At 41.2% G+C, this 18213-nt stretch overlaps 2 protein-coding genes across 3 annotated transcripts; both read left to right on the plus strand.

Moving 5' to 3' along the window:
• Positions 1 to 1024: 1024 nt before the first annotated feature.
• On the plus strand, positions 1025 to 4137 carry LOC137880686 (nuclear factor 7, ovary-like). Its single transcript, XM_068722193.1, has 2 exons — positions 1025 to 1303; positions 1928 to 4137. Exon 2 carries the CDS (start codon positions 1945 to 1947, stop codon positions 3325 to 3327), a length of 1383 nt encoding a protein of 460 aa, XP_068578294.1. The 5' UTR covers positions 1025 to 1303; positions 1928 to 1944; the 3' UTR covers positions 3328 to 4137.
• A 2599-nt stretch (positions 4138 to 6736) lies between these two features.
• LOC137880678 (nuclear factor 7, brain-like) lies at positions 6737 to 10483 on the plus strand. Of its 2 annotated transcripts, none has more exons than XM_068722178.1 (2): positions 6737 to 6871; positions 7423 to 10483. In XM_068722178.1, the coding sequence occupies exon 2, from the start codon at positions 7476 to 7478 to the stop codon at positions 8901 to 8903; it is 1428 nt and encodes a 475-aa protein (XP_068578279.1). In that variant the 5' UTR covers positions 6737 to 6871; positions 7423 to 7475; the 3' UTR covers positions 8904 to 10483. The 2 variants fall into 2 exon arrangements, with proteins under 2 accessions (XP_068578279.1, XP_068578280.1); XM_068722179.1 differs by having other exon boundaries at positions 7504 to 10483.
• Positions 10484 to 18213: the final 7730 nt, after the last annotated feature.

An 18213-nucleotide genomic window follows, 5' to 3' on the forward strand; every position in this document is an offset into this window, starting at 1 on the left:
ATTGTCCCCTTTAGCAGACATCTGGCATTGTGTCGAGGCGGCAGAACAATGAAGACGAGAGCCTGTGTTGTGGTTCTGGTGGATGTACATACGGTTCTATCTCTTGGACATTTCGGAAACATTTTCAGGGTTTGTGCTAGCTTGACAAGACTGGACTGGTGAAAAGGGTGGGGTGTATTGTCTGTTGTGATGCACAGGACCCCCCCCCATCCTCTGGGCATGATACACCAACATGTCCCCGAGCTCCTTGATGTACTGGGGAATGTGGTGTGCAGGGTTTCTAATGTGGCGGCATAGGTTATAAAGTAGTAGTTGGGCTGCTGCAATTAACCCTGTAGCCGGTCAGGATCAGTGTGGTTGGGTCGATGTTGTGTTGGCAGGACGTGCATTAATCGGGCTCCACCCACTGTACCCACAGAGTCCAGTAGAGGGCGGAGCCTGTGTTAGTTAAAACAAATACTGTAACCCTAGCTCTATAAGCACTGGTGACCTGCTGCTCTTACGCCGTTCGCTGAGGAGGGTGTAGGCTGGCAGATAGCGGTGTGAGCTGCCTTATGTAATGTTGGGTCCCTAATTGCTTTGGAAGGCACGTCCTAATTGGTTGGTTACCTGCATCCAAATGTCCAGTGAGCGAATGCATGCTTGTGATTAGAAGAGAGTATTCCCATAGAGTGGGCGCTGCCTGTGCTCACAGAACCTAGGTTACAGTAGTGTAACTTCTGTTACATTATTCCAATGAATAGTAAGGGAGAGGGAAAAAATATTGTCATGTGTTTTGATTATTGAAATATTCTGACATAATCATGATTGTTATCAGTGAACCTGTAGAGACTTGAAACGGACCCATCCTTGATGTCTGTCTGTAGTGAATAACATTCTTCCTGATGTAAACTTTTGATGCCATTTTTCTACAATGTCCTATGGTAGCTCTTCACATTCAATATTCCATTACTGGTGATATTCCATAGCTGCTGTCACTGACACTATCAGTCTACATATCCAGCAGTGAATCAGTGGTTTGGAATGAGACACACCCCTGTGCTACAAGTGAAGCCAGTTAAACAGTGAACCAACACCATTCATCAGAGGAGGAGTGCCAAAGCTCCACCCCTCACCTGACTCACCTGAGACAAACAGTTTGTGATTCTTCCTCACTAAAGAGACACACAGACTGAAAGAGAGATGATCAGATTCACCTTCAGACCAAACTAACAACTTCCTCTGAGTGAGTTCAGCTACAGGAGAGAAAAGAGGAAAACTACAACACTGCTGCTTCAACCTGCTGACGCTCCACACACTGAATGTGAGTTTGACACGACTCAAACATAAAGTAGATTTCAGTGGCTCTTTCTCATTTCCTCCTAAGGCTCTGTTCTAACCACATTACTTCATGACATTCACCTGATACTTTTGTTTCTATTGTGAATTTCGGCTTCATCCAATTCAACGGCTTTAATCCTGGCATGAAGTTTACAAAAGCAAACAGCTGCATCTTCAATTGATCACTGATTTACATGTTGTCATATAGACAGACAGGACTGTGTTTGTGTGTATACTATATATCAATCATAGTCATATACAATGTATATAATTTTTTATTTGTATAATACTTTTTGTACATACATTTGTTGTGCATGTGTGTTAAATAAAAAATGCGTGACATCTGGTAGTTCTTGTCACATTAGGCCATGTTGTGAACTGATTGACAGTAAATATATAAGTTGTCATGAACATTGTTATGCTCATCTGACAGAAATCATAAAAAATAGCAGTACAAATAAACAGGTGATCAACTCTGCCATACCTCATATTTACACCTCTTTTCTCTTCTCTTCCTGGAATCCAGGAGGCCCAAAATGACAAAGACCCAGTGAAGTTAGTAGAGGAGAGAGGGGAGCCATGACTGATGTACTTTCTGTGTTTTCAGCTTCACTCAGAGACAAAATGTCTTCCAGATCAGAGGAGGATCTCTGCTGTCCGGTCTGTCGTGAAGTCTTCAGAGATCCTGTTGTTCTGTCATGTAGCCACAGCTTCTGTAAAGACTGTCTGAAGAGCTGGTGGAGAGAGAAACCAACTCAGGAGTGTCCAGTTTGTAATAGAAGATCTTCCAGATCAGATCCACCTGTTAGTCTGGTTATAAAGAACCTGTGTGAGTCCTTCTTACAGGAGAGAGATCAGAGAGCTTCAGAGACTCTCTGCAGTCTGCACTCTGAGAAACTCAAATTCTTCTGTCTGGACCATCAGCAGCCAGTGTGTCTCATCTGCAGAGATTCAGAAAAAAACACCAACCACAGATTCAGACCCATCGATGAAGCTGCTCGACAACACAAGAAGAACCTTCAGGAAACTCTGAAGCCCTTAACGGAGAAGTTAAAGGTTTTTGAAGAAGTTAAAGTGAAGTCTGATCAAACAGCAGAACACATGAAGGTCCAGGCCCGACGCACAGAGAGGAAGATTAAGGAGCAGTTTAAGAAGCTTCACCAGTTTCTAGAGGAGGAAGAGGAGGCCAGGATGGCTGCACTGAGGGAGGAAGAGGAGCAGAAGAGTCAGATGATGAAGGTGAAGATGGATTCTCTGAGCAGAGAGATAGCAGCTCTTTCAGACACAGTCAGAGCCACAGAGGACGAGCTGAGAGCTGAAGACATCTCATTCCTGAACAACTACAGGGCTGCAGTGGAAAGAGTCCAGCAGCGCCTCCTGCTGGAGGATCCACAGCTGCTCTCAGGAGCTCTGATAGACGAGGCCAAACACCTGGGCAACCTGGCCTTCAACATCTGGAGCAAGATGGAGGACATGGTCTCCTACACTCCTGTGATTCTGGACCCAAACACTGCTCATCCAGAACTCATCCTGTCTGAAGATCTGACCAGTGTGAGATTTGGAGAGGAACAGCAGCTTCCTGATAATCCAGAGAGGTTTGATAAACGCTGGTTTGTTCTGGGCTCTGAGGGATTTAACTCAGGGACTCACAGCTGGGATGTTGAGGTAGGAGACAGTACTGAGTGGTCATTGGGTGTGTTAGAAGAGTCTTTCCAGAGGAAGGGACAAATACAGTCTGGATTGTGGAGGATAGTGTTCTTTAAAGATAAATACTCAGCATTGTCACCACCAGGTCGACTCACTGATCTCTTAGTGCAGAAGAAGCTCCAGAGGATCAGAGTGAATCTGGACTGGAATAGAAGAATGCTGTCATTCTCTGATCTTGATACTAACACACACATACACACCTTCACACACACTTTCACTGAGAGGATGTTTCCATACATTGGTGCTAAAGACAAACTGAAGTTAACATCACTGGAGGTCTATCTGGCAGTTAAGAGATGAGGAGGAGGATTATGTTTATTATGTTACTCATAAAAGGTAGAAGTCACTGAATCTCACTTCTATATGTGTCACATCACCCCCAGGTCCGAGCCTAACCCCACCGACTGCATAATAAGAAAAGGGTCTATCTTTGTATATTTCATGACAAAGATACAGTGACGTAAGGTAGTTATGACGGGCCCAAGTGCATGCTAGTCACTTGCACCAAAACTAGCGACATCACATCATCTCACGAGATCCGATAGAGTTCAGAGTAAAACTTCAACACAATTATTACCCAGCAATCCTCATTGCATATCTGTATATGACAAAAATACCAAAGATAATCAGAAATGACTAATGTAAATTTCAAATTCATTTTTTTTTAAAGTTTATGTAGAATAAGCATATCATTTATTATAGATTGCTGCTGTTTTTTGTATAGTTTTCTGTTGTCAAGCTTTTCAACTGTAAAATGACTTTACTTAGTCTCTGATCTATATTTTTGGATTGTTTAGTCTTTTCCTTTTTATCGGTAACGTGTCATTTTAAATTGTTGTTTCTACTTGTGTGCGTGGAGCCATTAAGATCGGAAACCACATTGTGGAAGCTGATTGGCTCCAAGTAAAGAATCAAATCAGGAATGTTCTACTTGATGTAATGAAGAACAGAAGATTCTGTCTGTAAAAGTGTTTTCCTTCAGTAGAGTTCTGCTGTTAGTTATTCAGTCAGAGGAGAAGTTCTATTTACGGTGGACATTTCAACTTTCAGGTGGATGTTTCAGTTTGGGTTCAGACTTTATGTAATGCTGGTGATTTAACATTTATGATTAATAAATATTCATGCTGAAAGTACATTAATTTCTGTTTTTCAACAAAATAAAATATCTTGTATAAAATATCTTCTCTTGGTTTTTAGCGTAATTAATTAAGCAGACTGTTGGTAGTATTGATGTACTAGTACAGTAATATACCGTATTTTCCGCACTATAAGGCGCACTTAAAAGCCTTTAATTTTCTCAAAAAAAGACAGTGCGCCTTGTAATCCGGAGCGCCTTATATATGGATCAATTGGTTAATTGGTTGATCCATACTGGTTGTACACGGCGCTCTGTCAAAATGTTTCAGTACGACTGGTAAACTACAAAGCCGCACCGCTTGCAGCATTACGGCTACCGTAGTCAGGGGTGTCGCCGAAGTAATAGCGGTAAACACCGCTCGAGAGTTACTATATTGTGAATGCACTAACGTTTGATTTAGTGGTATCAGACTGTTTCTTTTACGTGTTTACTGAATCAGGGAAAAGTTCCCCTCTACGTTTAAGTTACCGTATTGTGAATGAAATCAAAAATCAATAAAGTTTTAACTGAATGATTTATCTGACTGTTTTGTTGACATTCCCTTTAGCACAGCTCCATCTAGTGGATGCATAACGCAACCCCAGTCAAACGTTTGACTGTAGTAGCTTCTATTCTATGCGCCTTATAATCCGGTGCGCCCTATATATAAAAACAGTTCTAAAATAGGCCATTCATTGAAGGTGCGCCTTATAATCCGGTGCGCCTTATAGTGCGGGAAATACGATAGATAAATATATACAGTATATATATTAGGGGTGTAACGGTTCATAAAATTCTCGGTTCGGTTCAATAGAATACAGTTCGGTACGTTTCGGTATGTTTTCAATACAGCAAAAAAAGCTTTGTTTGTTGCCCAAACCTAACTGTTAGCTTTGTTGCCTAAACCTAACTGTTAGCTTTGATTCCCAAACCTAACTGTTAGCTTTGTTGCCTAAACCTAACTGTTAGCTTTGTTGTTTAAACCTAACCGTTAGTTTTGTTGCCCAAACCTAACTGTTAGCTTTGTTGCCTAAACCTAACTGTTAGCTTTGTTGCCCAAACCTAACTGTTAGCTTTGTTGCCTAAACCTAACTGTTAGCTTTGTTGCCTAAACCTAACTGTTAGCTTTGTTGCCTAAACCTAACTGTTAGCTTTGTTGCCTAAACCTAACTGTTAGCTTTGTTGCCCAAACCTAACTGTTAGCTTTGTTGCCTAAACCTAACTGTTAGGATTAGGCAACAAAGCTAACTGTTCATAGTTATTGTAAGCCCAACCATGATGTTTTTTTTCCAAACCTAACAAAGTTTTTTTGTTGCCCTAGTCCTGTTTTTCGTTTTTTAACGTAATGTCATCCCGAGTGACACGGAAAGAAACGGACAATTCATGTCCCTGTACACGAGACCAACACAAACATAGCTGCTGCAACAACCTGCTACACGATCCAGCAACGAATCACTACTTTGGAATGAAATACGCTTGTGTTACAGCTGAAGCCATAGCGTTTAGCAGATAAGGTGTGGTATATTGTTTGTTGATACACCCAAATGTTCCCGAGCTCCTTGATGTACTGGTGAATGTGGGGTGCACGGCGTCTACTGCTTGCCTCTTTGACGCATGCAGGGTTAGGCCATGGCTTTACCCAGTACTACCTCCGCTGGCTGAGGTTCCCTACTTCTCCACTGTGGTGGCCTAGGTAATAAAGTAGTAGGTGGGCTGCTGCGATTAAACCTCTCTAGACGGTCGGGATCAGTGCGTTTGTGTTGATGTTATGTTGCAGCAGGGCATGCATTCATCCCGGTCCACCCACTGTACCCATAGAGTCCAGTAGAGGGCGGAGCCTGTGTGAGTTAAAACAAAGGTTACGATATCGTAACCCTAATGTAGATCTATAAGCACTGGTTGACCTTCTGCTCTTACGGTGCTCACTGAGGAGGGTGGAGGCTGGCAGACAGCGGTGTGAGCTGCCTTACATAATGTTGGGTTGGGTAGGCACTTCCTGATTGGTTGGCTACGCGAATGCAAATTTTCTGTGGGAGAATGCATGCTTGTCATTGGAGGAAAGTATTTCCATAGAGTGGGCGCTGCCTGTGCTCATAGAACCTAGGTTACACTATTGTAACCTCTGTTACATTATTCCAATGAATAGTAAGGGAGAGGGAAAAAATATTGTATGTGTTTTGAATATTGAAATATTCTGACATAATCATGATTGTTATCAGTGAACCTGTAGAGACTTGTTGTGTCACAGTCTAAATGGAACAGACCCATCCTTGATGTCTGTCTGTAGTGAATAACATTATTCCTGATGTAAACTTTTGATGCCATTTTTCTACAATGTCTTAATGGTAGCCCTTCACATTCAATATATTCCGTTTCCGATGATATTCCATAGCTGCTGTCACTGACACTATCAGTCTACATATCCAGCAGTGAATCAGTGGTTTGGAATGAGACACACCCCTGTGCTACAAGTGAGGACAGTTAAACAGTGAAGCAACACCATTCATCAGAGGAGGAGTGCCAAAGCTCCACCCCTCACCTGACTCACCTGAGACAAACCGTTTGTGATTCTTCCTCACTAAAGAGACACACAGACTGAAAGAGAGACGATCAGATTCACCTTCAGACCAAACTAACAACTTCCTCTGAGTGAGTTCAGCTACAGGAGAGAAAAGAGGAAAACTACAACACTGCTGCTTCAACCTGCTGACGCTCCACACACTGAATGTGAGTTTGACTGATAACACGACTCAAACATAAAGTAGATTTCAGTGGCTCTTTCTCATTTCCTCCTAAGGCTCTGTTCTAACCACATTACTTCATGACATTCACCTGATACTTTTGTTTCTATTGTGAATTTCGGCTTCATCCAATTCAACGGCTTTAATCCTGACATGAAGTTTACAAAAGCAAACAGCTGCATCTTCAATTGATCACTGATTTACATGTTGTCATATAGACAGACAGGACTGTGTTTGTGTGTATACTATATATCAATCATAGTCATATACAATGTATATAATTTTTTATTTGTATAATACTTTTTGTACATACATTTGTTGTGCCTGTGTGTTAAATAAAAAAATGCATGACATCTGGTAGTTCTTGTCACATTAGGCCATGTTGTGAACTGATTGATAGTAAATATATAAGTTGTCATGAACATTGTTATGCTCATCTGACAGAAATCATAAAAAATAGCAGTACAAATAAACAGGTGATCAACTCTGCCATACCTCATATTTACACCTCTTTTCTCTTCTCTTCCTGGAATCCAGGAGGCCCAAAATGACAAAGACCCAGTGAAGTTAGTAGAGGAGAGAGGGGAGCCATGACTGATGTACTTTCTGTGTTTTCAGCTTCACTCAGAGACAAAATGTCTTCCAGATTAGAGGAGGATCTCTGCTGTCCGGTCTGTCATGAAGTCTTTAGAGATCCTGTTGTTCTGACATGTAGCCACAGCTTCTGTAAAGACTGTCTGAAGAGCTGGTGGAGAGAGAAACCAACTCAGGAGTGTCCAGTTTGTAAGAGAAGATCTTCAAGGTCAGATCCACCTTGTAACCTGGCATTAAAGAACCTGTGTGAGTCCTTCTTACTGGAGAGAGATCAGAGAGCTTCAGAGCCTCTCTGCAGTCTGCACTCTGAGAAACTCAAACTCTTCTGTCTGGACCATCAGCAGCCAGTGTGTTACATCTGCAGAGATTCAGAAAAACACAGCGACCACAGATTCAGACCCATCGATGAAGCTGCTCAACAACACAAGAAGAACCTTCAGGAAACTCTGGAGCTCTTAAAGGAGAAGTTAAAGGTTTTTGAACGAACTAAAGTGAAGTCTGATCAAACAGCAGAACACATGAAGGTCCAGGCCCGAAGCACAGTGAGGAAGATTAAGGAACAGTTTAAGAAGCTTCACCAGTTTCTAGAGGAGGAAGAGGAGGCCAGAATGGCTGCACTGAGTGAGGAAGAGGAGCAGAAGAGTCAGATGATGAAGGAGAAGATGGAGGCTCTGAGCAGAGAGATAGCAGCTCTTTCAGACACAGTCAGAGCCACAGAGGACGAGCTGAGAGCTGAAGACGTCTCATTCCTGAACAACTACAAGGCTGCAGTGGAAAGAGTCCAGCAGCGCCCCCTGCTGGAGGATCCACAGCTGCTCTCAGGAGCTCTGATAGACCAGGCCAAACACCTGGGCAACCTGACCTTCAACATCTGGAACAAGATGAAGGACATGGTCTCCTACACTCCTGTGATTCTGGACCCAAACACTGCTGGTCCAAACCTCATCCTGTCTGAAGATCTGACCAGTGTGAGAGGAGGAGAGGAACAGCAGCTTCCTGATAATCCAGAGAGGTTTGAAAAACACTTCTCTGTTCTGGGTTCTGAGGGATTTGACTCAGGAACTCACAGCTGGGATGTCAAGGTAGGAGACACTACTGAGTGGTCATTGGGTGTGTTAGAAGAGTCTTTCCAGAGAAAGGGACGAATACAGTTTGGATTGTGGAGGATAGTGTTCTTTAAAGATAAATACTTAGCATGTTCACCATCAGCTCCACTCACTGATCTCCAAGTGCAGAAGAAGTTCCAGAGGATCAGAGTGAATCTGGACTGGAACAGAGGAAAGCTGTCGTTCTCTGATCTTGATACTAACACAGACATACACACCTTCACACACACTTTCACTGAGAGGATGTTTCCATACATTGGTGCTAAAGACAAACTAAAGATAACACCACTGGAGGTCTCTCTGGCAGTTAATAGATGAGGAGGAGGATTATTAGCGCCCAAGCAACCGATGTCGGGCCGCGAAGGCCCTATTGAAATTTGAATACACATGGTACATCGGGCGCATATTTGAGGGACTTGCCATACTCGAAAACTCACACTCACACATGCACACTTGTCAGGCCTGGTGAATATAGCAATCTGATATAGGTTGCATATTTGTTTGTAAAAAAATGGCTCTCTAGCGCCTCCTAGAAGTTGGACCGGCAATGCCCCTCGACCAGTATGTTCCGTTTTACTTGAAATCCGACACACATGTCCAGCTCCTCCAAACTTCTTAGGGGCGTTGCTTATATATCAATACACATAACTTTTCAACCGTTTGTCCTAATATCACCAAATTTGCAGCCTGTTACATAGCCTGACATTTTCATTCAACCACTAGTGGGCGCTACAGTAAACCCGCCATGTTGTGCTTTTTTGTCACTTTTCGCAGTTTTCAGCCTTTGTACTTTAACAAACTCCTCCTACAGAATTAATGGGATCGACCTCAAATTTGGTCAAGATGCTCATAAGACCTTTGTGATGAAAAGTTATCAAATTCGTGAGTTTTCATGCAAGAACCTTGACGTGGCGTGGCGGCCATTTTGCCTCATTCGGCACTAACAATAAAGTTGTTATTACTCCAAGTTACATTATTCAATCTGCAAAAATGACATAAGCATGATGCTACTTCAAGTATGAGCATATATCAATGCCAAAATGTTCAATAACTCATAGCACCACCTATTGGCAAAAGGAAATGTCACATTTTATACTTTTATGTACTCCTCCTAGCCAGTTGACTAGATCAGTCTCAAATGTAGTAAGGAAAGCCTTATGACATTGAGCGTTGGTTCTGCTCATGAACTAAAGATATTACCACTGAAGGTCTGTTTGACAGTTGAATAGAGCAGTTAGAGACAAAGAGGTCTACTATATCCAACCTATGAAATACAGACTTTTTATACAGTTTTTGTAAATATTTTATACATTTTTACAAAAAGACATGACAATAAAACACCAGCATTGACTGATTATCATTTTGTTTACTGCTCAAAAAACATGTTTAATTGTGCAGTATCTATTTAATTAAGCTGCACTTCGCCCTACTGTGGGCCCATACTGTACTTCAAAGAGTTTCATTTATTGTTCATGTTTTGTCTTTCTTTTCATTGGTAAAATTATTTCTCCTTGTCACTGGTCTTTGTTTGGTTTGTTTACCCTTTTCCTTTTTATGAATACTGTCTCATTTAACATTTTTGTTATTCTTTTATTAATATTTTTGACCAGTGTGCGTTGAGCCATGAAGACCAGCAATCACTTTGTGGAAGCTGATGGGATCCAAATAAAGTAAAAATAATCAATAACTGATGTGATCAGCCAATAATGGTTCAGAAAGAAAAAAGGAATATTGAATCCATTCCAGATTTGAAAGTTTCCTGATATTAAAATCAATGTATCACTTTGAAATGTAAACATTGTATGAATTATGTTACACATTTTCTAAAATATATGAACTATTTTCTATTTGATGTCATAGAGAAAGAATGATTCTGTCTGTGTTTTCCATCAGTTGAATTCTGCCATTGGTGCCTTAAGAATTAATTATTATGAACAGCAATGCTGAATTCATTCCTGTTTTTTGATTAAAACTTTAAAATCTCTTTTTTTGGTTGTCATACTTTTTGAAGTTTGTCTTTAAAACTACTGAAGGTATGTATGTTGGACATAACAACTGGTCATAAAGCTATGGCACCACATTGCTGCCACCATGAAAATGCAAAAAATAAAATATCAAAACATTTTCTGTTATAAAGCGTTCACACACAATATTTTTCATGTTCTGACATTTTCAAGACATTGCGAGATGCCAAATTATTACATTTTCATCACTATATCTTCCTATACCACGAAACATTCTGGAACGTAGCTCAGTAAAACTAACTCTTCTTCAAACTTGATGAGTTAAAACAACGAGAAACTGGGCAGGATTGTTTTTGTCAGGGTTACAGCAATATGCTGACGATACGCCGACTTATATGGATTCCCAAGAGATCACATGATTTGTAATGTCATTATTTTCTCATCTGTCCTCTTATTAAGTACAAAGGGGTAATATGAAATCTTTGTAATTATATGGCATGAAGAAGGTCAGTTGTTAGCAACTCGAGACGAAGAAACAGTATAATATTATATTAACTCTTTTTCTGGCTCTCTGGGTTTAGAATCTCCTTTCACTTCCACTGCCCTCACTTCCACTCTTGTTCTTGAACTGGATCTCTTTTTCACTCGTTCACTAATGCTGTCTGTTGCTCTCTCGCTCTCTGGTTTCAAGGATTTATGAGATTCCTATCACTCATCCCATCTGTTTTATGACCACGCTTTCACTCTCTCACTTTTCTCATCTCGTCGCAGTCCAAAGATCAAATGTTTTATCAGACGTGAAACTGTCGGAGACCCTTTAGGTCTGCAGCTGACAGCTGTGAGTGGGGAAAATAATCCAAGCAAACCATTGTTTTTCCACATGAACCCTCTTTCTCTGTGTCTCCCTCATCCTGTCTCACTTTCTCCATTGTTTCACCTTCCTTTTTTCTTTCTCTGTTTGTCTGCCATCCACTCTCCTCTCCTCATTGCCTGTGAACTCTCCTGGTCTCAGACAGGCCTGCGTCTCTCAGGTACAAAGGCATGCAGTCTCTTCCATTAGTCCAATTCCAGGACCTGACATATATCATCACTTTACCTTCCTTCTTTGCAACCTTTATCTCTCCCTATGATAACTGTCTGTCCCCTGGCTCCCTCTGTGCCTATATCCCAGGATTTGAAAAATGTCCCTCAGATATTAGATCTTTTTTCATCTTTTTCCCTCTCGCTCTTCAGATTCATTGTTTTTTTTTCAGGGTCAGATATGACACATGGTGCCCTGAAATGGTATGAGGTGTATTTATTAAACAGATGCAGCAGGCTGCAGTCAGTGTGGGGTTTCAGCAAGTGTTAATGCCTTTCTTTTTTTTTGAGAGATTGATTCGCATGTAAATGTAATATTCTACATTAGCAAAAAAAGTAACAAAATATTTTTCTGGACAACATGGTTTTGTCAGAGCTCTCTCACTGTGAATAAAGGCATCGACCAATCAAGTTGTGCGGAAAGGGGTTGAGAGTTGGGCCTCTATTTATGAGGATATAAAACAAAACTATGCGGCTCTGTAGTGCGAACAGAGATGGTATACTTAATTACTCCTTTCAATCTTGTTTAAAGCAGCATAAACCAGATCCACTCCTTCCATTTTTACATTTCACAATAAAAGCCAGAAAGATGTAATATTCGCAGCCAAGTAATTCACATTTTTGTGTTGATTATTCTGCGGTGCGTAAAGGCCTTTAGCAGGACGTGTTTCTCTCTTTATTGCAAATGCGTTTCAGGGGTGCTCGCACAAAAACACTTTTTGAAACTTTATTCAACGTCAAAAAAAAATTAAAATATAAACGCCTTGGCTCCTTTTGAATGAAAAAGATCTCTTTTTGAAACTGGATTAGAGTCAGTCTGAATGCGGCCGTAGTAAATTAGGAATGAAATAGATGCAGGTTGCCGCAAATTCTATGAAACCTGCAGCACACATTTGCACAACACAATTTTCTTTGCAAATTTTGCCCTGAATCTTTATTTCCTTTATTTACATAGTTGTCCTCCAGTCATTTTCTTCTTATTGTTCTTTCTTGTCCCCCCCCCCCCCCCCCCCCCCCCATCTGTCCTGTAGTGGTTACCTTGATGTGGCCAGTTAGCTGTGATGAACAGCAATGAATGTAAAATTCACCCTCTTGTTCTAGTGACTCTGGAGCTTCCATGCCAGAGGGGTAAAGGCAGTGATCTGGCAGGCACCTCGTTAGATACATATCCCTTTATTCTGCTTGGAGAATCTACAGTATAGAGACACAGATTCCCAGTCGGAGAAGTCTTTGCAGTCATTGAGGCTTGAAATTAATTTCAAATGTCTTTACTAGAGAATCCAGCTGGGCAAAGAGAGAGCGAGAAAGAGAGGGGCTGATAGAAACTAGAGGCAAGGAATTCACTGACGTGCACGCATGGATAATCATGTATATTCATAATTATGATGATACTACTGCACTGTACAATGCGCTGAAACAATATCGTCTCAGAATAACAAACGACAATGCAGACAATGCATTCTGTAGAGATGACAAAGTGACCTCGACAAAGCGGTTCTGATGCATTTTGGTTACATCGGTTGTGTGAGTTGAACAGAATATTGCTTCAACAGGGGCGTCCTGGTGGTCTGAGGGCTAGAACACTGATCATGGAACCACCATGTCCCTGGTGGTTCCACTTGAGCCGAGTGGAGGTCCCTTTGTTGCATACCTCCCTCCTCTCGTTTCCGGATAGTTTTCTACTGTCACTATTGGGTAGAAAGACCAACATTTTAACATTAATTTTTCAGAAAAATTCTATGGTTAATGACAACGGTTAAACGAAACCAAGAGTCTGCAGCAGTGCTTTGTGAGGCTGTCCTTAAGTTACTTGTTAGGTAGTCAGCGTCAATCGTAGGACAAATGCCAGTCAGTAAGTCACAGGTTAATGTGTTTATCACACACCAAAACTACCGCACAACAGTTTGTAATAACCACAGAGACGATTTTACTTCGGAAAATTATCAAAAGTATTTTTGGGTCCCATGGCATCAACCCGTGGTTGCATATTGTGGCGCTAAATTATTTCCCATATGATGCATGAAATCTTATGGATATAAAAGGCAAAAATTCCTGAGAAACACTTAACATACATTTTGGATGACAAAGGTAAATAATCAAACAAAGCCTTGCCTCATAAAAATAATGTTACAATGCAACAAAACTGTATTGTGACTTACGTTTTGAGGGAAACATAGTTGGTCATGAATAACATTTGCTTTATACTTATTACAAATAAGTTCAAAATTAATCTATGGACAAAAGTGCTTTCTCCCAGGAGATTGCTAGTAATTTTGTCGATTAAACATAGTTAAGCACTTTTGTTGCTTTAAGATAACCAAGTATGTTTGTTGCAATTTAGTTTTGTATTGTTTCAGTATTGTAGTCATTGTACTAAACCTTGGCAGGTAGTTTTGTAGCTTAAACCTTTCAAAGTAGGTTTGTCATTTTTTGGTATTGCTTGGTTGCGATTCACAACGGTAACCACGTGTTTCAAGCTATTTAAAGCTGCGACTGTGAGAAAACAAGTTCCCCTCAAAACATATTTGAGAGTGCAGTTTAATTGATGGGAATGGCAGCGTTACCTTCAGGGACCTCGTTGGTACAAGTGTCTGTCTCACATTAACGAAGCAACATTTAAATACATCACAGCCTACAAAAAACTTTACTTCAACACTCTGAATGTCTACGATACAGAACAGGGCATCCAATTATTAACTGTACAGCAAATACTCTTGATTCTGGCGATGTATGCTGTTTGCCTTCTGGCACAAACACTGCTGAAACTTGTTTTTAATGGAAACACCGCTCTCTGGGGCTGTGGATGATGTATCCCTTCACTTAAAAGTACCAGATTCACTAGTTCTGACTCGCTGCCAGTACTGCCCTCTGAGCACTAATCAATTGTGTGATTAAGCAACAAGACAGTGCATTATAAAGCCAGTCCAAAAAGTAAAATTGTACTTCAAGAGCACAGGGAAACATAGTGTTTAATGAGAAAAGACATAGAGTGATAAGTCAAATGTAATTTGTTAAATGAAGAGCACACTTCCTCCCACAAAAGGCACAGGAAGTTGGCATTACATTGAACTATTTCACAGCAGAACTGCTCAATTTAAATGCAATTTCAATGCGTCAGCGCTGGCGACAGCAGTGGCCAGAGGCATTTCGATTTTGTCTGTCTGTCCGCACTCTCGTACGTCTTTGTGGTTCATTCTTGTGAACTTATTCTCGCGAGGGAACGCCCGGAGGGACGTTCTTCAAATGTGGCACAAACATCCAGCTGGACCAGAGGATGAACTGTTTAGAATGTGGGGTTCATCTTCATTTGTGGCCATAACTCTAGAATTCATGCTAATTAGGACTTTTTAGTGATGACATTTTGGGCAGTAAAGTGAAACATGACAACCGTGAGGCGGTAATTCTAGTTCCTTGTTGTTGTTTTTTGATGATTTCATCATTAACACTTTTGTACAGTTAAATGAGAACACACGTTTAGGTCGTTAGGTCAGGTTGGCCAATAAATTACTCTCCTTTAGTATGTAAAACGCTTCTATTCTGATAAATCGTGACGTTGTGTTCATGCGTTTAAAGTCCGATTCCAGTCCCGGTTGATTTGGCGACGCCATCAAGTTCAGTTTCATACTGCAGCAAACAGTGGTTACACCGAGAGATAGTGACTGAATGTAAATACATGGGCTTCATAAACACAGGGTATGAGTTCATACAAATATCTGTAGAAGACTTTGATGTTCGGAGCACAGCGTGTCCCCATTTTCATGCCGCAGTTACAATCTGGATCTCACATGTAAACGCATTGGATTTTAATTACAATTGAATGTGATCTCACCGTATATCATAATAATAATAATAATAATGCTTTGTGTTCTTACAGCGTTAGGTAGAACTCTGCTCTCTGTCACATAGTCGATTTGAGCGATTGACTGAAACATGGGATTAATATCATTGACCTGATTACATTGAAATGAAAGCATGCTATGGATGTATGCACGCACGGCTCTGTGTGTCTGCTTTTGAGAAAAGCACCTTTTGCTGTGTAGTGTATTTCTGCCTGTTTGTGTGAGTGTGTGTGTGTGTGTGTGTGTGTGTGTGTGTGTGTGTGTGTGAAGTCTATGGAAGTCAGTTGTCCTGCTGATGTTCTGACATCACGGCTTAGCTTCGCCTCGGCCCTCAGCGTGATGGTTGCGAATCATGTTACGTTCCCCCCCGTCTTCACATCGTGCTGCTGTGGCTCACTGCTGCTCTCCTGCTTCTGAAACTCCTCACCACCACGAGTCCTTTGGAGCCCAGACTTCAGTGTCGAAATTCTAACCATTTGAATAAATAACAGTATGGATCTGTCACGGCTATTTGGGCTCATTATTGTATCAGCTTTAGTCAGTGAAGACGTGTAGATGAAACGTTTAACGACATCGTGCCGGTTCACCAGAACCTCCTTCAGCCCATACGAGGCCCAGTGCAGAGTAAAATCACAAGGTTTTCGAAGGGGACTCCGGTGCTAGCAAACACTACCACTTTCTGTCCACAGGGGCCGCCAAAACCAACACTTACTGTACTTTACAGCAAAATGTACTTATATGTGTATCATGTTACTAAATTTGTTGATTGTCGCAGGAGCAGTGACCCAGCTTGTCTCGCCAGAAGAGCATTTCTGTTGTGTGTGTGATTCAAAACAGCAGTACCTCATAAATACGGTGGATTTGCAGATTTTGACTCATCATGTGTTTGGTAAAAATCGGGGGAACTTCAGCAGAGAGAAAGGGGAGGTGTTTGAATCTTTAAATTTTAATCTTAAGACATCTCACACAGATATGACGTTGAGTAGAATGGTAAAGTTGAACAACGTCACGTTAAAGAGCTGAAAATGAACAATTGGTGATTTTTAAATGCAACACTGTTTAAAGTTTAAATTTCGCATTAAAAAAACGAATTAACCCATGACCCGCACGATGCGCCTGAAGTGCGTTTTTTTCCTAAGTGCATCTCGGTGTCACCGTGAAGACGAGATTAGACTGCAGGTTCAGGGTATTATGGGTATTAGTGTAAAAGCTCAGGTGCCACATGAACGTTGATCCGGGGTCAGCTTTCTTAATCCTTTCTGAACTCGTCGGGATTAAAGCCGTGGAAGCTGAATAAATGTGACGTCTGCTCTGAAGGGCATCTCCGTGACTGAGACTACACACACACACACACACACACACACATATATATTAGAAACATCTGTTTAATCTAATAGGATAGATTCAACTCCTGTTGTCTGGGAGGAAGCGCCGTTAAGTGATATTACTTATCATAACAATGTATGGAATGACAATGTGAATTCTATTAGAAGTGATCAGATAAATCTGTCGCTCCACTCATCTTCACGGAGCTTCATAGTGAGTTTCAGTCCGTTGTTTACCGGTCCGCAACTTTACTGTTCTGGTTCAACACTCTCAACTCGTCCAAAAATCTGCTGCTAGGTCAGTGTTCCAAAACTTCAAAATGTGACGCAGCATAAAGATCCACCTCGTTGACTCTGGAGAACATTTCCCCCCTTCTAAGGGCACTAACAAAAACCTACCCAGATGGTTCTAGAACGCTGTTACATTCCAAGGGTTTCGTCTAGAACCCACCCAAGGGGTCAACAGCAATCAGGATTACCAAAACAGGATCCCTTCAACAGCCACGCTTTCCACAATCCTGGAAGAACTCCTTCGTTACAAAAAAGGGTTCTGAATGGATCACTCGGTCTTACAAAGAACCCTTGAAAGACTGTCGCTTTCTTACACGTCAATGCTGCGATCTCTATCTGTATCTACCAGTTATTTCAGGGTAGCCTGCGGTCAGCGGAAGTCTCTTTTGAAGGGCCACCGCAGATTAGACGAAAGACGACGTTGCCCCGGCTCCTCAAGATGAACACTGATTTGTATCTCCGGCTAGATTCTGGTAGATAAACCGCAAATCCAACGTCCCAGAGGAGGGTACGCGCAGCTCTGCATTCCATGTACGTTCTACACCGATAGTGTTGTCTACATGAGGATTTCTCCCAAATTGTCTCTCTCTTGGATACTTTTTGTTTTCATATATAAGCTATGTTTATATTTTTAATGAGCTGGAGTGCCTCATTAAATACGAGGTTTTGAAACTATAGAGGAGACGAGTACTAGTTTGTCTGCAGGTAAGAGTTAACAACATAAGTCAGTCATGAACATGAACATTGCATATTTAGGTGAAGTCTACTCAGCAGTCAGGACGTATGAAAGAAAGTTCCCCAAATATTTTAAGACAAATACAATGACTTCTATACAGAGTTCAAGTTCTGCAGTTTGTGCTGTTGAGATTTCCAACATGGCCGCTGTCAAACGAGCCGTTATAAAGTGAAGTTTGTTATATGTGGCTAAAAACTATGTTAGTATGTAGTGCTGTATGGATTTGGGACCCCCTTTGTGTTTGATCCTGTTCCCTCCCCTCCACGGACACATTTACTGTCTTTGTGTCAGAATCTTCAGTAAACTGCTCTGTTGCGTCTCATTACCTCTTTGTTTTGTCAGGGATTTTTATTGTTATTTAATAATCATTTTTTTAAATAATCCAGTAAAGCC

Source organism: Cebidichthys violaceus, unplaced genomic scaffold (genome assembly GCF_023349555.1).
Source record: "Cebidichthys violaceus isolate CVI_PGR_0920_01 unplaced genomic scaffold, fCebVio1.0.p SCAF_29, whole genome shotgun sequence".
NCBI lineage: Eukaryota > Metazoa > Chordata > Actinopteri > Perciformes > Stichaeidae > Cebidichthys > Cebidichthys violaceus.